Source organism: Hibiscus syriacus, unplaced genomic scaffold, assembly GCF_006381635.1.
Source record: "Hibiscus syriacus cultivar Baekdansim isolate YM2019G1 unplaced genomic scaffold, ASM638163v2 tig00110705_pilon, whole genome shotgun sequence".
In the NCBI taxonomy this organism is placed as follows: domain Eukaryota; kingdom Viridiplantae; phylum Streptophyta; class Magnoliopsida; order Malvales; family Malvaceae; genus Hibiscus; species Hibiscus syriacus.
The window spans coordinates 663,099-687,866 of record NW_024062831.1 but is presented as its reverse complement, the minus strand read 5'-3'; the positions used below and the strand labels follow the sequence as shown (position 1 = coordinate 687,866).

The 24,768-nt window shown below is 33.9% G+C and overlaps 4 protein-coding genes across 5 annotated transcripts; all 4 read right to left on the bottom strand.

The window, feature by feature from the left end:
• LOC120138745 (RNA-binding protein 24-B-like) lies at positions 1 to 4,467 on the bottom strand. The gene is made up of 6 exons (XM_039154160.1): positions 4,077 to 4,467; positions 3,768 to 3,900; positions 2,911 to 3,046; positions 2,522 to 2,561; positions 1,166 to 1,430; positions 1 to 1,073 (listed from the first exon to the last, which is right to left on the bottom strand). The coding sequence occupies exons 1-6, from the start codon at positions 4,257 to 4,259 to the stop codon at positions 1,030 to 1,032; spliced, it is 801 nt and encodes a 266-aa protein (XP_039010091.1). The 5' UTR covers positions 4,260 to 4,467; the 3' UTR covers positions 1 to 1,029.
• A 5,533-nt stretch (positions 4,468 to 10,000) lies between these two features.
• On the bottom strand, positions 10,001 to 12,813 carry LOC120138744. 2 transcript variants are annotated; one of them, XM_039154159.1, is made up of 4 exons: positions 12,803 to 12,813; positions 12,330 to 12,332; positions 10,761 to 11,309; positions 10,001 to 10,721 (listed from the first exon to the last, which is right to left on the bottom strand). In XM_039154159.1, exons 3-4 carry the CDS (start codon positions 11,264 to 11,266, stop codon positions 10,298 to 10,300), a joined length of 930 nt encoding a protein of 309 aa, XP_039010090.1. In that variant the 5' UTR covers positions 11,267 to 11,309; positions 12,330 to 12,332; positions 12,803 to 12,813; the 3' UTR covers positions 10,001 to 10,297. The 2 variants fall into 2 exon arrangements, with proteins under 2 accessions (XP_039010090.1, XP_039010089.1); XM_039154158.1 differs by having other exon boundaries at positions 10,001 to 11,309.
• A 7,413-nt stretch (positions 12,814 to 20,226) lies between these two features.
• Positions 20,227 to 20,820, bottom strand: LOC120138747. The gene has a single exon (XM_039154161.1). The coding sequence runs from the start codon at positions 20,734 to 20,736 to the stop codon at positions 20,302 to 20,304; it is 435 nt and encodes a 144-aa protein (XP_039010092.1). The 5' UTR covers positions 20,737 to 20,820; the 3' UTR covers positions 20,227 to 20,301.
• Positions 20,821 to 20,939: 119 nt separating this feature from the next.
• LOC120138807 (U3 snoRNP-associated protein-like YAO) lies at positions 20,940 to 24,491 on the bottom strand. The gene is made up of 6 exons (XM_039154212.1): positions 24,467 to 24,491; positions 23,569 to 23,965; positions 23,110 to 23,452; positions 22,659 to 22,883; positions 22,125 to 22,353; positions 20,940 to 21,274 (listed from the first exon to the last, which is right to left on the bottom strand). The coding sequence occupies exons 1-6, from the start codon at positions 24,489 to 24,491 to the stop codon at positions 21,093 to 21,095; spliced, it is 1,401 nt and encodes a 466-aa protein (XP_039010143.1). The 3' UTR covers positions 20,940 to 21,092.
• Between the last annotated feature and the right edge of the window lie 277 nt (positions 24,492 to 24,768).

Sequence of the window (24,768 nt, the reverse complement as noted above, 5' to 3'; positions counted from 1 at the left end):
TAGTTGAAAGTAGCAAATTCATTCTCAAACCACGCATCATGGTCATGGATGGAGAAGAATATCCCTAGTTTACAATCCAAATCCATAGGCATACACATATAAAGATTGACAAGTTCAACGAGAAGAGATGGAGGAAAAAAGGAAAGGAGAGCGATGAAGATTACCTAAGTCCTAACCATGGTTGGTCCGTTAGAAGAGAAGAACCCTAAGGAACCAAAATATCTCCTAGGGTTGCATGCAAATGCTTTGAACTCCACATCCATTCATGGAGTTACTACTAGATGCAAACACTAGTTATAGTTTAATAGAAAAAGGGGCTAATACTTCCCAAAGTTTAGCCACATTGGATTTACAAGTGTTAGTAAAACATTATCTTCCCTTTCCCTAAGAGAAGACACTGTTTGCTTCAGACATATTATAATAAGATCTGAAGTGATGTTTTTTTATAAAAAAAAAACATTTTTAAAAATATGACTACATGTTCTCCTAGTTTCTAAACCCCTATGACTAGATGTCAATGCACAAAAAAGGGAATAAAAAATAACTTGGGGGCATACGATGCCCTCAGTTTTTCTGCTAAAAACTGCCTCATTGTCAAAAGAGGTGATTTGCCATTTATGTGAGGCTTGCTTTTTGTGTTGTTGAAATTTACAGTTATTGCAAACCATTTTGTTTTGTTTATGAGCCTTGCCTAGGCTAAAAGTAACAAAAAAGTCTGTTTTAGTTTGCCTTTTTCCAGGGCACAAAAACTTCTCCCAACTTAGCTGATCCAATAGCTGAAGTTGGCATTCAGATAAAAATGCTTTGGTTCTCTTCATGGAACCCTTGTTTGAAAACGATGCAGTGGGAAAAATAAACATGCATGTCATTGGAGTGGTGCCACTATGGGGGGCTTATCCAGTGTTCAATGACCCAGATGCCAACCTTGGGCTGGGCCTTTGATTCGAGTTAGAGGGAGAAATAGAACCATGGTTAGACCAAAGGTAGAATTTAGAGCAGCCGATTAAACTTTGCTTGGAATGAGTCTCTTCAACGATGTGGGATTGCAGATGTATGAAGAGACATGGTCACGCCTGTGGAACAGAAATTACCATCTTATTCCAGTGAATACAAATTTGATTGCATGTCATTGGAGGAAATTGATTTAAATACTATTACTACAAACCTGATTGCAAGGCCGGAGTAGGAGCAAGAGACATGGGTGCACCATAGTGCTGCGGGTAACTCCCAGTAGAGAACTGAAAGAGATGATGTGGATACTGAACACCATATCCTTGGCCGGAAGAGTAGGCAGTGGCTCCGCCCCCGGTTCCTTCTCCGAATTGAAGATAGGGGTAGAATGTTGTTCCGGCACTGGTGATCAACCCACCCGGCCCGGCACCGTACATCGGGAACTGTGCAGCGGCTCCTCCATACACATTATAGTAGCTCTGAACCATAACACACAATTGCTCAATATATGCATATGGGGGCAACAACAGACTTTATGGCCATGAAAATGTAAGTTTCAGAATCACTGGTAAAGACACACTCCATTGGAACAAACCTAGCTAGGAGTAGGAATGAAGACTGGTAAATGTTCACAAAATTTTAGAAGAATAATGGAGGGGGATGGACCACCGTTCCAATTTCTAATGATGAAGCTGTTGAGGACAAAGCAAAGACACCAACAACTGTATGCATATGGAAATGCAAGTGCTAATGTCAAATGCTGGGCCAATCAGTACAAAGGGTCTGACCCTAGTCAGACGTACAGATAACATGTTTCACCCCATGTTTGTCATTCTTTAACTTTATTGGCTAATATTACCAACACGAAAAACACTTTATTCGGTAACATTAACCAGATTTATGTTTGATGCATGCTAATAATATAAATGTATACACTGACATTAAATTATCGTAGGATATTAGTTATTAAAAAGAAGTACAATCGAGATCTTATATATTTCTTTTGTTGCTCTCTCGATTCCTTAGGACTTTGTTTTGATTAATTTAAAATGACCCTTGTCACACATTTAATTTTGATAGTTGATTCTTTCAACATGAATTTTTTACGTACATAAGACCTTAAACTCGACACTTAAGTGATGTCAAACTGTTTACCAGTTATACTAATTCCGTCGATAATCAAAATCTTCTGTTAATTTATAAATTTATAGACGCGCATTTTATCAAGCACAAAACTATATTAAATTATTGTCAAAAAAGAATCACAAAAAGTGGAACAAAGCTATCTTCCAACCGCCAGGTACAACCAGCGAAAAAGTAAGGAAAATTAGCTTTTCCTCTTGCCGCCACCCATGATTAGTGTTTTTTTATTAGTGATTATTAATTTAAACCATCGTAAAATTTATTATTAATCGCTTCACGTAATTATGATTATTTTCCATTTTAAGAGGAGATTAATTAAAGAAAAAAGTGAACTTGAAACGCATCCTAAGGTGCATTGAAGATAAAGCAAAAAGAAAATATAAATATTTAGAGAGAGAAAGAGAAAGAGAAAGAAATGTGTACAAACCGTGGGGTAATTAGAGTAATCTGGCGAGTATGAAGAGTACCTAAAAGAATGGGTGCAGAAATAAAGTTTAGCCAAATGATATTAGCATTTTAAATCAAAGCAGAAACATGCAATATGCTATTATAGCTGGGGCATGCATGTGCATTTTGCATGCAAAAGCAAAACATAACATGCTCTTTAATATATTAATATAACTTATATATGAAATGTCATGTGTACTACATTCAAAACATCACATGAATGGTCATCATTATATTCGAGACATATTTATATATAGAGAGAGAGAAATAGGTAGAAGAAGATAGAGAGAGAAGATGTAATAATTAATGTGTTTGTTAATTAGTTTAATGGCACGCGAGGAGAAGAAGAGAAGAGAGAAGTATGCGTACCCATAAAGATTACAAGGGATCCCTTGTTGGATGGCATAATGAGGGGGGAAGGTTGCTGCCGAAGCAAAAGCTGTTGCATTCCCCGCTCCTCCTCCTAACCCTGTCTGAAATGCGCTCACTACCCTAAAATTCCTGCCTGCAAGTAAACGAGGACGGCCATATATTTTATAATAGGAGATAATTTTAAAATTTTGAGAGGAGATGAACTTATGAAATTTTAGGAGTGAAAACAATCTGTCAATACAAAATACAAAGAAAATATTTAAAAATATATAATAATTTTCCCCACCCAACCTCCTCAATCTGCAAACACCAGCCCACCATTTCATATTTACTAAATCACTCACTTTTTAAACCAAAACAACTAACAATATTGCTCCTTTAATGCACGAATGAATTACAAACCCTAATAACAACAACAAATATAATGGTAATATTTCGATATTTTCTACTACTATTCTTACTTCGCAGAATTTTACAAACAGAAGAAGACATGATTTAGTACGCTTCCCATGCAGCATTACGATCATAATTTAGTAAAGTTTCCACTTGTTGAGGAATATTCGTCGCTATATTCCGTGGTGAATTTTATTTTTTTTGCATGAAAATGGAATGTTTGCTTGGGCCCTGGATATCAACTTTCTTTTTTACTGATAACGTTAAGTATATAGTAACCACTTGCTAAACTTGATGATAACTAACTAACAATAAAGCAAAAAAGAAATGACATATTTGATCTTTTACTCCAGATCTGAGATATTTATGCGATCACCTAAATCCTAATAAATTCAGATTAAAAAAAATCCCACAGATCATTGGGAAACAAGTGGGATGGAAAAAAGAAAGCGGTTCATCACCATGTTTTGGAGTAGAGGGCTTGGATCTTTGAACACCCAAAGAAGCAAGGTTGCAGTTAGCCCTTCTCCCATCGATCACCGGAGCAGCATCCACGCAAGCTCTCGTGGCCGCATCCGGTTCTTTAAACGTCACCTATCACATCAATAACAATAATTATCCAAAAGAAAACATTACATTTTCAATCTCCATTTTCCCCAAACGATCAATTCCGTTTCATTTTTCTTTTAGAACACATGGCTAGTTACTAGATCAATAAGAAATATTATATGTGAATGAAGTTGAAAAACAGAAAGGAAAAGGGAGTATACGAATCCATAGCCTTTAGATCTGCCGGTGGCCTTATCAGTGATGACGACAGCCTCCAAGATGTCACCGAATTGCTCAAAGTACTTCTTCATGGTATCCTTGTGAGTCTCCCATGCCAGACCTCCAACGAACACCTTAGTGTAAGTGGTGTCACCGAATAGCCCTGTCAAATTAGCTGGAGTCATCTTCTTCTTCCTTTTAATCTTCTTCTGCGTTACTCCAAAAATCTAACAAATCAGAATTCACAAGAGCTTTCTCTGATGTCTTCTTCTTCTTCTTCTTCTTCAGTTCACCCTCTCCTCTAACAATCAAAATGAATTAGGTTTAGGTGGGGGAGAGAGAGAGAGAGGGAGAGAGGGAGAGGGAGAGAGAGAGAGAGTTGGGAGGGAAGAGAAAGCAAAAGTTAGATAAAAGAGAAAAAGACTCTTGAATTAATTATACATCGTTTGCCCTACCACCGCTTTACATTCTGAATTTCGATTTCTCACGCGACCGTCGTCGCCTTCATCCTAAATTAAATAAGATAAATTGTGAGTTATTCGATATTAATTCGGTTAAAGTTTAATTAATTATTATATCAAATAAACTTGATTCATGTTTGATTTATGCTCAAATTCTTAACGAGCAGAAACGAATTATTTGATATCCCACTTAAAAATCTCATGAATAATTCAAAATATAAATAATTTTTTAGATTTTTTAAATTAAATTATTAATAATTTTAAGATTTATATGTGGTTTTTTTAAATATAATATAAGTCTTTCATATACTTCAGATTCAGGTTTAAACTTAAATTTGAGCTTCAATTGAAATAAGTGTGAGAATATTTTGAGTTCAAATTTTTTTTTAAATTTGAGTCGAGCTTCAATTTTAATATTAAATTGAGTTTAAAAATTTTAAGCTCACGAATTTTTGACTGAAGTCAAACTTCAATATTTTATTTTAAGTGTAAGTCGAACTTAATAATTGAACTCAATTATATATTTACAAAACGAGTTGAGTCAAACTTGGTAGTATTCGATAATATAACCCTACTTCTCGTTCTCTCCCTCTACTTGTGTTTTGGCAGCTCGGGTCATCACGCGCGCTTTTAAAAGTGGGGTTTACTATCCGCAGAATTATTATGTCCGCTTGGCTTAGCTGTACCTTCTATTATTTTAGTTTTAAATACATTACGGAAATAACGTTTATGCCCTCTGACTTTTGAGATAACTACGGGGATTACCATATAGATTTGTAATTATTGGTCCTTAGTGGCAGAAACGGAACGGGGAAATTAAGGAAATGCGGGAGGTCAACGGTCAATCATCCAATTCCTTGTTGCTTCTGTCTAAAGCTGTGATTCTGTGTATCTTCCTTTTTTTGAACCCAAAAAAACAAATACAAAGGAATTACGATTTCAGCTGTGGCGTTAAAAAATAAATTATTATGTCTACCTGTTTTAACCCGTAATTATTCCAACATAAACTAATTTGAATAGAAATATTAAACGTAAAATATGTTCAATTTAAATGGTGCAAATAAAATAATAGTTAATGAGAATCATATTATCTCGTCAGTCATTTGAGATCTACTTTTTCTTCAGATTAAAAGTCGTAGTCGATAAGATAACGATCATTAATCGATATTTTTATGTGGGAGAGACAAAAACATAAAGGGAGTTTATCTCTCAGTCATTTGTGATCATTTTTTTTGAAACGTTTAATCTATTAAATGGATGGATGTATGTCAATACTTATGTGGCTGTCAATTTTAATTTTAACTTATTTTTTCAATTAATTCAGAAACCCAATGTGATTGGTGAAGTGCCCACCCTTACTACCACTTCTCTGGATAGTCGATCACAGTTTTTTTTAAAATTATTTTAACAAGATTTTATGCTCAAAATAATTTATTTATTTTTCTAGAGGACTTACACATATAAATGATGGTCTTTAAATATTATTGTGAAGTGATTTAATTAGATTTTTTTATTACATTGAAGATCCAAAACATGAAGGTTGAATTTTCTCAACACTACCTTAGTTTTTTTGTAAAAAAAACATTATTGTATTACATAAGAGCTGTGCTTTTAAAGTTGGAAAGTATTATAATTAAGTATTCAATGATAATACTAAGGTGGCGTTTGGTTCGTTGAATCCTTTGGAATTAGGGGGAATTAAAATCCAATTCTAACACTTTCCCATGTTTGGTTCAAGATTTCAAAGGGGGAATTGGAATCCAATTCCATTAAACGAGGGAAAGTAAATTCCATCCATAACATGATGGAATTGAAATCCTTCGGAAGAGGGAATATGAAATTTGACCATACTATCCTCATTAATCTTTTGGTATTCGGGTCAGATTTAAAAAAATCGAGATCGGGTCGGGTCAGGTTTTTTTAAGTTTGATATTCGGGTTGGGGTCCGGTCGGGTTTTTTTTTTAAATTCGGGATCGAGTCAGATTTTTTTTTTAAATTTTTGGGGTCGGGTCAGGCTTTTTTAAGTGTGCTATTCGGGTTGGGTTTAGGGTCTAGGGTTTATGAATAATTACAATAATACACCTCTATATATAATTTTTTTTTCAATTAAGTCATTGTTCTCGGGTCGGGTGAAACTTTATTTTGGTCGGGTCTCGGGCGGAGGTTCCCTTGTTCTCGGGTCAAATCGGGTGGACCAAAAACCCTACCCAACCCGACCCACGGTCATCCCTAATTGCGATGATTTTAACTGATGATGTTTATTAGCATGATTTTTATAATTTATTGAAATGAATAATCAACCAATAAAATGAAAATGTAATATTTTTTAAATTTTTATAATATATTGCTACATGTGAGTTATAAAACAAACTAAAATAAAGCAAAAAAAAAAGCAAGAAGGGCAATTATGTCATTTTACATTACTGAAATCAAATTCATCTAACATGTCTGCGAACCAAACAGAATATGGAATTGGATTCCAATTCAATTTCCTGCCAACCAAACATGTTTACAATTCAAATTCCAATTCCGGATAGATTCCAATTCCTTCACAGATTTCAATTCCCTCAGAAACATTCTAGCGAACCAAACGCCACCTAAGAATGGGTGGAGCTATCTCGGATATTTTCGGGGTCTTTAGTGAAAACTAAAAAATATGTTGTTATAAACGAAAACATATTCTATTATTTTAAACAATTAATTTAATATTTCATCGATAAGCCACAGAAAAATAATTTAACTTTATCAAACAAATTGTTTTAATTGTTTTGTTAAGAAAGCAAAGCCAAATCAATAAGAGATATTCAATAACTTACAAGATTGTAACTTAATAAATCTCATCCTCCAAGCATTATTTGAAGTAAATTCATCAATCAAATCCTCATACATAACTTTATCCAAAACCTCATTTTCGATCGTCACCAAAATTAGTCCTTAAACTTTTCCCGTGTCATAGAACTACACAAGTATGATTTGAGTAATTTTAACTTTGAAAAACTTCTTTTGAATGTTGTAACTATCACAGGAATAGTTAGCAATATCATATATGCAATAATTGTATTGGAAAAATAATTAACACGCTTAAAAAATTAAAATATCAAAAAAAAAATTATTTGACGTCTTTGATAAAAAAATAATATCAGTTGTAAGTTTCTTAACGACTTCGACAGTATTAGAAAAATCATGGTTATCAAAATCGGACCAGTCGGTTCAACAGGTTGAACCGTGAACCGGTGGTCTGTCCGGTCCGGTTACCTGACAAAACCGGTCTGGCAACGAACCGTCTGAAAACCAGTAGAACCGGCTGGAAATCGGTAGAACCGGGGAGAACCGACTATTAGAAAAATCATGGTTATCAAAATCGGACCAGCCGGTTGAACCGTGAACCGGTGGCCTGTCCGGTCCGGTTACCTGACAAAACCGGTCTGGCAACAAACCGCCTGAAAACCAATAGAACCGGCTGGAAATCGGTAGAACCGGGGAGAACCGACTGAAAACCGGCAAAACCGGTTTGAACCGCCGGTTCACTTTTTTTCTTTTAAATTTTTTTTAAACCAAACGACGTCGTTTGTTCAACGAGCCAAGTTAAATTAGAGTATTGCTGAGCTCGACTCGAACTCGAAAACTTTAAAAGTAAGCACAACTCGACTCAAAAACTCACGAGCTAAAAATTATCAAGTTCAACTCGAACTCGAAATATAATATTAAAACTTGAACTCGAAAAGGCTCAAACTAAAAAAAAAAATTAGAAGTTCGATTGAAGCCTAAAATTTGAGCTCAATTGAAGCGAAAGAATAGTTCACTCTGTGCTCACCAAAGGCTCCATGATTTTGAATGTCAAATTACCTCTATTATTTATAGAAGTAAGTTGGGATGCTCTTCTATGTTTCTTAGCCATGTAGGATTGTTTTGTTCTCATATTTTTACTCTTTAAACTTTTGGGATGCTCTTCTATGTTTCTTAGTCATGTAAGATTGTTTTTAAAAAAATTAAACCAAATGACATCATTTGTTATGCTTTTTTTAAGCCCCAATTTTATTTTTTTGGTTATATTTATATAATTATATTTATTATTTAATATGTTTTACTTTAAATATTATGTTTCACTTGATTTTATGGGTTTTAATTTATATATGTTATAACTTGTGATATTTTTATACCTTTTAATACTGTAAACTTAAAAAAAGTGTTACATATATATTAATATTGCTTTGAATATTATGTAAAATTAAAAAAATATTATTTTATATAAAATCTGGTTCAACCGCGGTTGAACCAGTACCTTCACCGGTTCAATGTCTGGTCCGATTTTTAAAACATTGAGAAAAACCATTCTCTATACTCCTTAAAAAATAAAACCAATTTTTCACGTTATGAAATATATGTATCAAAATTAGGGGTGTTCAAATGGTTAATTTGGCTACTGACCGAATCGAATTTTCATTAACAGAATTAACCAAACTATTTTTCTTTAACTGTTAATCGTACCAAACTTTTTTTGAAAATATTAACCGAACCAAATAAATTTCGGTTACTTCGGTCGATAGTCGAATAAACCAAATTTTTTAATAATTTTTTTAAGTTAGATTAATTTGATTTTAATATATATATATTTTATTGGGTTAAAATTTAATTAGGTCTTGATAATTTAATAGGTCTAGTTTGGTTAAAAAATAACTGAGTCTTAATTTTTAATGAGTTTGAGCTTTATATATAATATATATTTAATATTTAATATTTTCAGTTAATTCAATTAATTTGATTAATTAATCGATTTTGAACGTAATTAAAGGTTTTCTGATCGAACCAATTTGGTGACAGATCTTTTTAATCGAGCTAATTCGATTCAATTGATTAATTTGGTTAAAACTGAAAAATAAACACCCTAATTAAAATAGGGCACCCATGTTGCAATTTCATACTTGAAACACTATATATTCTTAACCAACCGAAATAATTGAAATTAATAAAAAGAATGATCTCACTTAAAATTAAGATTTGACTTTGGTGATTATCCTAAACTTAAGCCCTTAATTAACACTTTGCATTTCATATGAATGCAACTACTCAATACTCACCAAGTCTTTACCGATGCACTACATGGAGGCTCCGAAATGATCTCTCTTACCTGGGAAGCACGGCGTCGGGCGAGAAGTTTTCCGAGTGTGCATTTCGTTTCATTCCGAGATCTAGTAACTAAGCTGCACACCTTCTGGCATCTGACTCCTCCTCAGGGTCGGAGGATCTCTTTTGGGTGGAAGAAGCTCCTCGATGGGTCATGCATCAGGCAGTGATAGACAAACGTTGATTGAATCCTCCGTAGATGAGACAACATGGAAGGTTTATGTGCGCATGTTCTATCACGGTTTCATTTTGGAGAGCAAGGAGCTGGATGACCGGTTTAATTGCTTTTACTTTATTACATTTTTGTTGTTTCTTCGGATTCTTTCAAGGCATTTCTCTGTTGTGCGTTAGTGGAAAGTGATTATGTGTGCCTTAATTGGAATTTTTTTTACTTCTCATTTGGAAACCTCAACTACCAATCCCCCACTTCTCTGAACTTGTATGTGAACGTAAATGTAAATTTTCACTTCAAATTACAACAAAAAATCGTTGCAACTACCTCACTACATACAAATCAAGTAAGGCCTTCTTTGAATGTCACCAGTATCTTCAAATTGTCATGGGAAGTTACGTGTCGATCGATATTGTCACCGGAAGTTAGGGTGTCGATCGATATTGTCACCATGAATGGATGATTTCAACATCTGAGTCTCCTAATATATGTTAGCATCAAGCACCATACAAGTGTAATCAAAAGTGCAGCCCCCCGGCCACCTAGAAGCAGCCCGGCTAGAACAATCACACTCAGACACTGCCCCGATGACCCTCTCTCCAACTTTTCTTCTTTGACCAATAAAACTTGATCATCTCTTGATATCTTTACTTGTTGTGATTCATCTTCAAGCTCCTCCCTTTTATGCATATCAGCTCTCCATTGATCCTCGTTTTTCTTCTTTCCAGGTCGCAATTTCTTCGGCACTAATTTCTTAATCAAATGTCTTTTGAATCTTCCACTCCGACTCCTTTCTCTTCTCGTCTCCATCTGCGTCTCCTCTACGCAATTGAATTCCGATTCAATTTCCATATCAATCAACTCAACATAACCAGGGAGAACAGTTGTTGCTTCTTGTTTCGCATTTAATTCCCCAGCTGATGGTGTTTGTTCCCGATCCCATTTCTTAAAACCCAACAAAATGGACTGAAATTCTGGCAGCGAGAAACCAAACTCTAACAGAAAAAGCAAGAATGCAGCCATCATGATCCAAAGCGTAAGCTGTTTAGTACTAACAGCTAGAGCCGCCACAATAATAACTTTAACCGCCGCACGGAACCCGATCCTACTACCACCCGCGCATTTTCTCTGAACCATCACCGATTTTCCAATATCTATCCCAGAAGATTGTGCCTTTTCTTCGCAGGGAGGGTCGGGGAACGATCGGGGAGGCGAGGAAGGTAGACGGGTAACAACAGGGGTTTGGATCTGGGAAGTGGACTTCCTTTTAGGGGATTTTCTCAACCGATCACGATTCTTGACGAAGAGATCGACGAGGGAGGTGGGGAAGCCAGTCTCCAGCACGAGGGTTCTGCCGCTTTGGGGGGGTCGGTGGAGGTCGGCAACCAGCCGCGAGAGAAGGGTTGATTTAGCTTTCTTCCATGGAAAAGTCATGGTAGAATAAACCCCCTAAAAACAGAATATTTTCTTGGGGATGCTTTGAGTTGTTTGGATGAAGGGAAAGGGTATTAAATGAATGAGAAAAATCGGTGGAGAAGACACGCGAAACAGAGACTGAAATTTACATGATGGATGTTGCCATGTTGGTTGAGACAAGAGGAGACGATAATTAAAGTGACAGACGCGTGAGGGAGTTCCGGACCCAACCCAAGGGATTTCTAGGAGCCTAATATATTCACACGTACTAGGGACATAACTTTTTTTTTATTTAATAGTATAATATAATTATAAAATAATATATGTTTTAAAATTTTAACTAAATGATAATATACACCCTCTTCACGAAATTGATCAAACTTAAGGTATTTATAAATATATATATATATATATATTATCATTGAAATCACTTAATAAATTAAAATTAATTTTAATTTTTTTAACTAATAATAGTATAGAGTTAAAATTGGTTTGATAATATTTTGAGAAAAACATTTTTTATATTATGTTTTAAATATAATATATAGGATTATAATATTTTTATATTATGTTATGGGGTATGATTTAGGGTTTAAGGGTTTAGATTTCAATTAAAGTTCAAAGATTTTGAGGTTTTTGTTTATTACTGAAGTCAGGTAGTTGCATATGGATATGGATCTGAGACGATCAAGGTGTTGGACAGGGACGGAGCCATGATTAAATATTTGCAGAGGCAGAAATATTGAACTTTTTAGGAAAAATATAGTGTTTATTAGGTATTTAAACTCAAAATTAAGAAGACAATGATAATTAGTTTAATATTTAAACTTACAATATCATAAATTGTTATTAGACAAAAAAAAATTAGGAACACATGATTATTTTTCTTTAGTTTGACCCCTTCTTGATTAAATATTTAATAAATTGTGATATTTTTTAATTTGAATAATTATTTTTAAATAAACCAAAATATTATTAGACCAAAATCTATTGAATATATAATTTTTTTATAGGGGACGGGCCCTTTGGGCCCTAACATAGCTTCGTCTCCGGTGTTGGAGTATAATACGCAAGTTAGGGCGGGCTGATGATGTCGTAGAACATATGGGCAGCTCGTGCTAGGTAGGGGAGTAAGGGCACGCGACCAAAGTAAAGTGTTGGTAAGATTAGTGAGTGTTTGGAGCAGGGGTGGGAGAGAGGTTCTTGAGCGTGATCAGGAGGGTTTGGGATTTATGGGGTCGTGCATTGCCAATGGATGGAGGGTGGTCGAAAAGGAAAAGGGATCGAAAAAATATAGGGTTTTAGGGCTTTCTTTTGATTTGGAGTTTATGATTTAGGGGGTTGCACAATGAGGGTTAGGGATGTGCAACACTAGTGGACAGAGGGTCATCGAAAAGGAAGTGGTCGATGGATAGAGGGCGGTCGGGGAAAAAGGATCGATGGACTAAGGGTGACCAAAAATGAAGGAATATTGACTTGAATGCTAGGAAAAGTGCTTTCTTTTAATTTGGGGTTTGGATTTTAGGGGTTTTTTTATAAATAATTTTACATGACATTAAATTAGAATATGTAATGTCATAAAAAGATATTAATAAAATAAGTCATGTCATATTCGAGTGATTAAAATGGAAATAATTTAAAACTTCAATAATAAAAATAAGAATGAAAAAATATAATAAAATTGTATTTTAATTAAACTAGAGTTTCATTAAATAAAATTTTAATTAATTTTTATAAAATCAAAGCCATAATGAAGTAAAATTATGAAAAATAAAATATAATTAATAAAAAAATATAAAAACAATACTTAAATTAATATAGAAGCGTGAAACGTAAAAAGTATTAAAACAGATTGTTTAGATTCCATAGTTGGATGGAAGAATATATAATCTCATGCGGTGTCTTTAAATCTTCCAACATATTAAATTAAAGATTATATTCAGATCCAGATATCCTGATATTCGATCCAAAAATTTAGATATCTCATTTCTTTTAGCTTCAGATGTAAATAATACTTTTAGTAATTTCAAATTTCATATATTTAAAATTTCAGATCAAATAATATTTGATTTGTTGGAGTTGGTTTTTTCATTTAAAATTCTTGCAACCTCTTGATTATCCATCTCAATTTCGACTTTATTAAATCCCAACCTCTAAGCAGTTGATGCCCGCGCTGCGCCGTCAGCATCTGCCTTTTGGTCTCTCCCAACGAATATCAGCACGTAGAGTATGGTTCAAATCGGCAACATGTCCTGAAACAACGTCCCTGTTTGTTTCCTCTTGGATGGATTGCAATAACGCCATGTTTCAAATGCCCAATGCAAAGGTTATGCATCATTCAGCCATAAATCAAACCAAAAATCAGTTCATCGGCCATTATCCATGTTCCATACTGAACCAGTACACCCTGCCTCTCAAATATTACTTGGGCTCTTCTAAAGGCGATAGCAATTTCGATTATTCCATAAATAGATTGAAATTTCATTTCCCCATTTATGCTTTGTGCAAAGGACACAAGCCCAAAGTTTGTCCTCGTGAACAATTAAAGGTTATACATGATGTTTCATTATCTATGTTGCTCGAGAAAAAGTATGCGTTTTGGAGACTACTAATCCGATGACCAGAACATCGGAAAAACTTCTTCAATACATGCATTTGGGGTATTGAAGCCTCCACGAATAATATCAAATCGTATACAAAGAAAAATTGGAAGATGTCGGGACCATTACGAGACAATTTGATATCCTTCCGAGCCCCATTTGAACAAGCATTTCGATGGCTTACGAAAGTCTCTCCATACACAGCGCGTATAAATATGGAGATATAGGATTCTCTTGACGAATACCTCTAGCAGGCTTAAAAGATTCTGTCAATTCTCTGTTCCATGACACTTGGAACGATATGGAGCACACACACTTCATAAATAAACTGATACCAGGAAAGAAGAAAGAACAAGTTTGTGGAAGACTAACCTAGGAAGATCCCTTGTGTTTTGACTTCAAAGTAACACAGTTCGTGCTTTCAAGTGTTTTATGCATCCTAAATTTGATGCTTTGAGTGTTGAATTCATGAGTATTGGTTGTTTCGAGTGCAAGCATGTTTGGATGATTTTTTTGTGTGGCTTAAACAGTGTAAAGATTATTCAGCAGCCAGCAATGCTTCATGTGCAACAATGGCCTCTAACTCCGGTGGGCACCGCAGTGAAAAAAGAACTCGCCTAGGGGTTGACCACAACATAACTTCGTAAGAGAATCAACTACTTGAGTTTGTTCACGTTTCATCTGATTGAACTGAATCTCCATTCTCACCGCATGTTTAAGGGTTTCGTACATAGGATTACCGAGCATTTTCCAATGCTTTTAGCGAATCCAAAGATACAATTTGTCGAGTATACATTATTAATACTGTGTGACATTAGGCCTCATTCGATGTTGGAGGTATGTTCCTAATGATGTGTGGCCACATGCCTCACCCATGTTGTACATGATATTGTATGGTTCGATTACTTACTAATGGATATCTTGTTACTATATAGGGATATGCAAAGATATTCGATCTATTGATTTAATGATATGATCCGAATATTCAAATATTTTATATGATTTTTTCGGATAATTCAAATTGGATATCTTATTAAAAAATTGGATAATCCAATCAAAGACAGATCAAGAAAATTATAATTTTAACTGAATATCTGAAAAATAAATGGGAAATCGCTGAAATATGATGCATATAAGTGAGAAATGCCATAATTTCCCATCTAAAAGAACAACGTTAATGCTCAAATTATTGATGTCACCAACTTCTTCTTTTCAAGTAAATGAATCTTCTCCATCTTCATATTTATCAAACCATCATCAATGGTTTCAACCATTCAAGCCGATAACGATTGAAGGTAATATGTACCAGCCCCAACTAGTGAAAGTGGAAGAATAATGCATGATTATTGCAGAAGAATTTTGCAATTTCTTCTTAGTGGACCAAGCTTCGTCTCTTCAATAGTATTTGCCGGGCAGTAAAAAGAATTAAAGTCTTTAAAACCCCATCAATTATAGCAATGGATATCTAGATATCTCATCCGAATATTCATATACTTGGTTATTCTCGATCAGATCTAGATCACTATTTTTGTTATTCGAAATTTCGATGTCGAAATTTTTAGATCGAATCGAATCTGATATCCGAATTTGCCTAAAACTATATAGTCCAGGAGCCTCCATTGTAGGAGGAAATTGGTTCATCAAATGTTTGTGTGATTCTTTTCTTAATAGTCTTAGGATAATTACAATATAATATGTATTCATAATTTTTCTTAGCAATTGATAATGTGCACACACCCATAGGCATGACTACTTGATCCCAAAACCTCTAGTTGATAACGTTGTACTCATGCCTATTTTATATGTTATCATTCATACTTATGTGTATGATGTGCATAAAGTATAGTATAGTAGAAATATGTTGTTGAGCTTGTATGTTATTAGATTTTGCTCGAGTTAGAGGAGGATCGTCGATAAAAGATTCTTAATGTTTTTTCTCATAGTGTAATATTATATTACATTAATAGACACGTGTACACATACAATCTTACCTTATATTTTGAGGTATGTAATTCTATTATATTTTGATATGAAATTATTTTGTTATTATACTAATTTATATTATGGAGGTTCGTATTTTAAGTAAATGTTTTACTTGTTCGTTTATTTTATTTATATGAATTATTTTAAACAAGTAACTATTTTTTACTAAAAAAGAGTTTGAAAAAATTTATCCCTCTAGTGACTCAATGTGACATCTTGGATCCATCGAAATTGTCAGATTGAGATTAGGATATTACATTAATCAACTGTGGTAAGTTTTAGCCAATAATTTAAGATGAAATTAAATTTTTGAAAAAAAGTTAGAGATTCAATGAGAATAATAAAAAATGAAGGTTTAATTAAAAATTATAAGATTTAATTAAAAATATTAAAAAATTCTAGTGTTTAGTATTGATTTTTAAAATTCAGGGGCTAAATTAAGTTTTTCAAAAAACTTTGATGGATTTGTAAATTGTCAAAATTCTTGGATGGAAGCTGCCCCGGCCCTATAACCCTGCAAAACAGGCTACACGAAGAGGTTTCCTTGACGGGCTTAAGAGGGATGATGAGAGAGATGTAGAAAAAAAAATCAATTAATAAATTTTTATAAAAAAACAATTAAATTAAAATTTATAATATAATATTTTTAGGGTAAAGTATAGTAATGGTCACTGAACTTTTCTAAAGCTTTTATTTATGTCCCCTAACTTTTAAAACTTGCAATACAGTCCCCTAACATTTAGTCCGTTTGCAATATGGTCCACCAACATTTTGTCTGTTTGCAAAATGGTCCCCAACCGTTTGACGCCATTACACTGCCGTTAGTATGTTTGCAATATGATCACTAAACTTTTCAGGCACTTGCATTTAGGTCCCTCAACTTTTAAAACTTGCAACACAACCCTAAATTTCATTCTAAACTCCAAATTCCTTTTCGATCTCGAATTTCATTTTTCATTTCTCTCTTTTCATTTCTCTCTTTTCATTTCCAGCGTAACTTTTCAGTCGGGGATGTATGAGAAATTCTAATCTAACTTTGAATTATGTGGAGGTGTTGACTTGAATAAGGGTCCATTGAGAGAATACCTGACCAAGGGACTATTGGGACCATCAACGATTCAAGGTGTAATGTTAGATACAGGTAATCTCAGGATGTTCGATGAAATGCTTGTGAGAAAAAATGGGGTTAGAAATGCAGAGTTGACAAATACTACTGAGATGAAGTAAATATCATTGTTGAAAGTCACCAACAAAGCTGAAATTATTTTCTATAAATGACATATAATAATTTCTTCGTTTAATCCTTGTGCTTAAAGATTTTCCAACAGATGATCAAATATAATGAAATCTCAAATAGCGCAATCACCTCTCAGTCTCTTTCGTAACTCGAAAGGCATCATGACAGGGTCAAGTAGCTGCTCCAAATATACTACGCTGTCATGACGCCTTTCGAGTTGCGTGCATGCAGAATTGTCTTCTAAAGCTATAATTCAATAAAATTCAACTATAAAATTTCCAAAAACATGTAAAAAAAATTAATTCGTTCACGATATATCAGTCTCATAATCAACATGAACTTATTAAAAAGAATACGAGCTCACATGACGCCGAAAACCACAGGTCGGATCAATACAATTCCAAGTAAACTAGTTCCAACAGTCTCTCGGATTGAGCATGGCGATTTCACTATGTCGATACTCACAACCAATTCCCTGATTTAAAGAAAAACCAAACAAGAAGATCAAAAAAATTTAGCCAAGGACCCTATTTCACTTATACTATGATGGATTGAATATATTTCATAATGAGTACTAAAAGTTTTGATTAAGAAGAAAGAAAGAAAATTAGATGGTTTTGGTTCAAAACTAACACCGAATATCCAAATCATTGACATGCAGTTCCAGAAACATAAAAATTTCAACAAAAAACACACAATGCGAGCTGAAAATAAAAAAGTGCGAAAGAGGAAAAGCTTACTTCCGGATAGCCCAAAAGAGAAATAATACCTTCTTGCAAGTGAGGGAGAGGCTAAGAAATAAACGCAATCGGTGTTGCATTCAAGCAATTCTTCCTTCATTTTTTCTTTGTAAATAAAAAGCTGAAAGACAAAGCACTGCTTGGGTTTACAATTTTACATTGCGGAAAATTAAAGAACAAAAACCAAACAAGAGGTGAATGCGCTATTTGGGATTTCATTATATTTGATCATTTGTTGGAAATCCTTAAGAACAATGATTAAATGAAGAAATTATTATATGTCATTTATACAAAAATAATTCCAGCTTTGTTGGTGACTTTCAACAATGATACTTAGGGTCTGTTTGTTTCCCGTAATTGGAATTACGGAATTGGTTTTCCCCGAATTCCTGTGTTTGTTTCACGTAATTTGTTTTTCCGGAAAATGTTTTCCCGTGTTTGTTTCACGTAATTCGTTTTTCGGAAAACGTTTTCCTGTGTTTGTTTCACGTAATTCGTTTTCCGGAATGTAATTCATTTTCCTAGAAACAGAATTTCCTTTGTGTTTTCTGTAAAATGACTTACAGATTCATTTTCCGTAAGTCATTTTCCGAATTTTTCACTTCAAAGCAAAAAATACTCAAAATAATTTTATTTTATGAATTTAATATTAATAAAATATTTTAATATCATTTTCATCAAAATATTAATTATTAAAATATTTAAAATATATTTATTAATATTTTAATAATATATTATATTTTTAATATTATATAAAATAATCAATTATATTTATAATATAAGATATTATATTTTTATTTTAATAATATATAATAATTTTTTTTATATTTAATAATGAATAATATATTTATATATTTCAATAATATTTTAGTAAGATATTAAAATATACTAATTAATTTTTAAAATATAATATAGCACTATTACTTTAATAAATAATTAATATAATTTATAATATTTTATTTCACTAAAATATACCAAAAAAATGTTTAAATAACATCTTCCAAACATCATAAAACGTTTTCCAGATGTTTTCCAGAAATGTAATTCATTTTCCATAATTCAAATTCCAGTAATTCATTTTCCAGTAATTCAAATTCCAGTAATTCATTTTCCGGAAAACCAATTACAGCCAAACAAACATACCCTAATTAGTTCATCTTAGTAATATTTGTCAACTTTGCATTTTTAACCCCATTTTTTTCTCACAAACATTTCATCAAACATCTATGCTTCACCTGAGATGACATGTATCTAACATTACACCTTGAATCGTTGATGGTCTCGATAGTCCCTTGGTCGGGTCTTCTCTCAATGGGCCCTTATTCAAGTCAACACCTCCACATAATTCAAAGTTAGATTATAATTTTCCATGCATCCTCAACTGAAAAGTTACGCTGGAAATGAGAAGAGAGAAGCGAAAAAGGAAATTTGAGATCGAAAAGAAATTTGGGGTTTAGAATGAAATTTAGGACTGTGTTGCAATTTTTAAAAGTTGGGGGACCTAAATGCAAGTGTTTGAAAAGTTTAGTGACCATATTGCAAACGTACTAACAACAGTATAACGGCGTCAAATGGTCGAGGATAATATTGCAAACAGACTAAATGTTGGGGGATCATTTTGCAAAACAGATTAAATGTTGGGGGACTGTATTGCAAGTTTTAAAAATTGGGGGACCTAAATGAAAGCTTTAAAAAGTTCAATGACCATTACTATACTTTACCCTTTTTTTTAAAAAACAATTAAATTAAAATTTAAAATGTATATTTTGAAAATATATGTGACATGAAATCACAATTAATTACTTTTATTATTCATTTAATGAGCACACGTGACCCGACCAATCTAAGTTGCATATATTCGGGTTAACTTAATCTTATAGCTTATTCCAAATTGTTTCAACTATGGTTTTTTTTCTGGGTAATTTTTTTTTCATAACAATAGAAAACTTATGAATCCGACCCGCCCATTAATAGTTTTAAACGAAAAAAATATTATCTCTTTTAAAAATAAGGATAAATCAAAAAAGAACAAATGGGCAGTAACCTATTGAAAATTTTAAATTAATATATATATATATATATATATATATATATATTTATATTATATTTTTAATTCATAATCTATTTTTATCTCCTAATTTTTTTTAAGTTCGTCCCATTTAGAAATTTAGAAGTTTGCCTAAGATCTTGCATCTATCCCATCGAGAGGTCTTGTGTTCAAACAATTACATCTATGAATATATCGTCAATAATTAAAAAGAATTTTGAAATATATTAGCTCCTAATCACACTCTAATATTTAAAAAATAATAACTTGAATTCCAAAATCAAAAGTCCATAGCTTTTGCTTAAATCATTGAAGTTCAAGGAGACAAGCAACAAACAAATTAAGGAGGAAAAAGAAAACAAATCATGTGCAGCATATCTCTTGTTTGACCATCAAATCTAATCCTCTTCGAATGATCCTTATGAACATCAAAAACCATACAAAAATCACTTGCTAATCCTAATGGGGACTAAACTATTATTAGTATTGTTGTTGGTATTATGAGTGGATCTGATTTTAATCAAATAAACCAAAGCAGAAACAGTTAACAATGCCAGACCCGTGACCCCACAAGCCAAGCTCCCAAACAGCAATACCTGTCTCACGTGATCACTCCCCCGCTGATTGCCGCCGCCCAACCACGAGCTGTCGTCGGAGGAATTCAAGGCCTTGGGGAACGCCACCGTGGACGGAGACGAGGAAGAGTTGGATGTTGTTCCGAAGAAGGACATAGCGTCCGGGGAGTTGAGCCCCGTCGGCGGCAGGCTCTGGTACTCCAAGCCGTGATCGGAGGGGCGTAGCTCCCTCGCCGTTGACTCAGCGATGATGAGGATGAAGATGGTGATGGCAGCAGCGATTGGTGTTGCGTGGAAAGAAGGCATAGGTGCCTCTAACAGCTTTGCTTTTCCCTTTTGGCTTTGAGTGGAGGACAAGGTGAGTGAAGGGCAAGATTAAGCCACTTTCACTTTGCATGTTACAGATAACAAGACTACTGATATATATGCCTTAAGGAACCTCACCGACGTCGTTTCAGTATCACATAAACTTTATTCTTTCCCTTTTTGGCATAATACCAAAATTAGCCCCCACTGTTTATCAAAATGATTATTTTGCCCCTATTATATTTTTAGAGCATTTTGGCTCCTAACGTTTCATTTCATGACAAAAAGGCCCCTACCTAAGATTTGATAGAAACATTGGTAAACTGTTAAAGAGGTATTGAGTAGGTGACATTAACTTACCAATGGAATGTCATATAAAGGCGGATGTCCTTTTTCCCTGTCTCAACTGCCCATAATCGAACACAACCATTACCAGCTCCTGATGCAGCAAGGTCACTGCCTCTGCAAACACTGATTGAACTGTCCCAAGAATATGATGACGAACAATTATAGCACTCAATTTTGCGATCACCATTTTCTGCATCGTGTAGTATGAAGCAAATTAATCAAAGATGTTAAAAATCCGTACAGTGAAGCTAAAACCATATTTAAAACCTTTCCAATTTAGTTGCTTTCTATATTCAAACAAATATGAGAGAAAATTCTCTCATAGGCAAAAGAAAAAATTTGAAATAATCATTAAGGAATGAAAATGAAACAAAAGAGGTGTCCAAGGGATGTACTACTCAGCCCACTTCAGGCAAGGCTTAGGGTAAGATATTTTAAGCTTGATTCTTCCCCAAAGGTATACTTATTAAACAAATCAGATATTTTGCTTTAACCGAAGTCTAATAATATATATATAAATTATTAAAATAATCATTAGGAGTATTTTTATATATTTAAAAGATAAGACATACATATATGAGTGGTCGGGTTAGGCTTTGAAGTTCCATAAGAAACTCAGAAAAAGAAGGATTAAATTTTCCAATTTATCATATTATCATAAAATGATTACATCGGCATTAGCCCTAGTCAGATTTAAAGCAAACATCAATTATAATGTGCACACAAACAGGCACAACTTAGAGAATGTCACTGAGATTCTGTGAGGCTAACCTGTAGGCACCTCTCAGCTTTATCAGGCATCATATAGCTAGGAATAACACAAGTTGTGTGCAATAGAAAAGTAACTTTAAGAAACCAATTGACATCACTAACGAAATCAGACATGCACACACACACACACACACAAAATTAAAAACACTAATCAATCATCTCACCATAAATAATTACTCACGGTGAGATTAAAAGCTAACATAAATATATATAATGCACAATAATCAAGATGGATGCAAAACAGGGAAAATTGAAATATATTTTATTACCTAAACCATTATCAGGGATCTTTTCACTGCCATTTTGTTCAACATTCTGGCCTGCAGGCAGCAGAGCATGAGCATTCTTCACAACATATACAGGTTTCTTTCTTAATACATTCCAAAGTTGAATACTCCCATCATCCGAGCCAGATAAGAATTCATCATTGTTAATAAAGCAGCAGCACTCCAAAGATGTTGGTGGAGGACGAAAAACCAATCGAGACTGATCAAGAACCTATTTAGCATGGTTCAGAAGAGATGCCTATTAGATATGGAGAAGTAAAGCAATAACCTGGTAACCATCCAGACTACAGTCAAATGCCAGAAATTCTATTAGTAGTTCAAGACAATGCACATAATATGAGAGATGGAGGGGTCATAGGGTGTGAATGTTAGAAGGTATCCAACAATTTTTATTGTAATGGAAACACAAGCGAAATTTTGGTGCAAGTGTTACTCCAACTCACATTGTTATTTTTGTTCATGATTTTCTACTTGACTACTTGGATAATGATCTAAAAACTTCAAAATTATGTTTACCTTAAACAACATCATACATCGATCACGTCCAACAGTCAATACTCGTTCTTTGCTTAGGCAATCAAGAGTCAATACTTCACTTTCATGACCACATATTGTGTCAATGTAAGCTCGGTCCTCCATGTTCCAATACTTGATTGTTCGATCAAAAGATCCAGAAAAAAGATCTGTGGTACCTTGCCGAAAACTTAAACAAGACACAGGCTTTTGATGACATGAGAATGCCTGTCAAGCACACATGAAAGACCAAATGAGAAAACTGTACCGTTCATTTTTGGAAAACAGGAACGGGTTAAGCTGCTGAGATGCACTGATTAATGTCTAAACTAAAAACAAAAATGTCATTTTTCCTCTTCTTTTTCATTCAGTTTTGGGGCTTCTTTCTCAGAAAAAAATGGTATAAAACATCATCAAGCATATCTGCCATGTTTAATAAATAAGGCAAAATTACCTGTAAATGTTCTCTTGTACGAGTATCCCATAGATGAACATGGCGGTCTAAGCCTCCACTTTCCAAATACCGGCCATCCGAACTAACAGCCAATGCTAAAACACTTTTACTATTCTTTTTAAATCGACCTCGTGGATCCTTGGCCCTGTGACTTTTAAGGATATCTTCACTAGGCCATTGGTACCTTTCAGTTTTCCCACTCTCTACATCCCACTGTAAAATAGTACCGTCCTTGGATGCCGAGAAGCCCTTCAAGTCATCATTGGAGAGAGCTACAGCAGTAACAGATTGTCGATGCTGGACCAAGACTTTAAATCCATCAGCAGTTTCCGGTTTTTTAACACTGAGTTGAGTAATTCAACAATTAAAGCATCTAAAACAACAATCTCTCAATCACCAAACAAAAGTCCTCCTACGATATTTCCGTAGTTTAAACATATAAAAGAATTATTTTTTTACCTGGAAGCAATGACTCTCCTAATCCTACCACTCTCCTCAAGCTGCTCTTGCTGCAAAATCTTGGCCACAAGCGAATCTCCGGCCTCTTCCTCATCCATTTCCTCGTCCCCATCCTTGTCTTCTTTCTCCTTCCTTGCTATTGCCCGCATCTTATCCAAAAGCTCAGTCGCCACCCTTTTCCGAATCTCACCAGGGGTGTCCTCAATCTCGTCCTCATCATGCTCTCCGCCGATCGCGTCAGAACCCCCCAGAATCTCCGCTTCCTCTTCGGAACCCCCTGAATCAATGTCATCATCCTCATACGCTATTTTCCGCCGCTTCTTGCTCTCCGTGTCGAAGAAGGTATCGTTTTTTATCGAAAATTTGTTCCCCTTGGGGCCGAAGACCCCTACTTCTTCTCATTCTTGCTCTTCAGGCTTCAACAACCAGTGATGGAAACAAAATAAATAAATAAATGAAGTGTTATTCAAAACCCCAAGGAGAAGCAAGGGTTTAAACTTGGGTTTTTCTGTAAGAAAGATGGTTTTATGTACTTGTGTGATCTAAATACTGGCCGGGTTTCGGCTGCGAGTAAGAATTTGGATAGTACTGAAGTCGCAAAAAGAATATGAAAGAATGGGTCAATATCATATTTTACTCTTAAATTTTCATTGAATGTACAATGTTGTATGGGTAAACTGTACAAATGGTTTCTTATATTTTCAGTCTGATTGATTTTGGTCACCAATTTAAAAATGAGTGATTTGATCCTTATGTTATCGGTCCGTTCGGTTTTATTTTTTTAATCAAAAAAGAAGAAGAAGTGCAACACGTATTTTTTTTAATTTTTTAATTACCACAATACTTTTATTAAAGGGTTAATGTAAGTTAACGAATGAGATATTAAAATTGAACAGACCGATGATGTACAAGATTGAAACCATTTTTTTTTTGAATCAGTGATCAAAAGCGGTTAAACCAAAAACATTAGGAACCATCTATATAATTTACCCTTATACAAATAGAAAAGTTTAATTTAATATTGTTTTAATTTTTTTTATAATCGCCGATATTTAACTCTTTGACTGATTATCTCATCGTAATTAGTCTTTTTCAATAAAATATGTTTTATTAATAATCTTTGAATTTAGTTTTGATTTTGTTTAAAATTTTTAACATCGTAGGTGATTAGATTTCTTTATGTATTCATCCCAAAGTCCT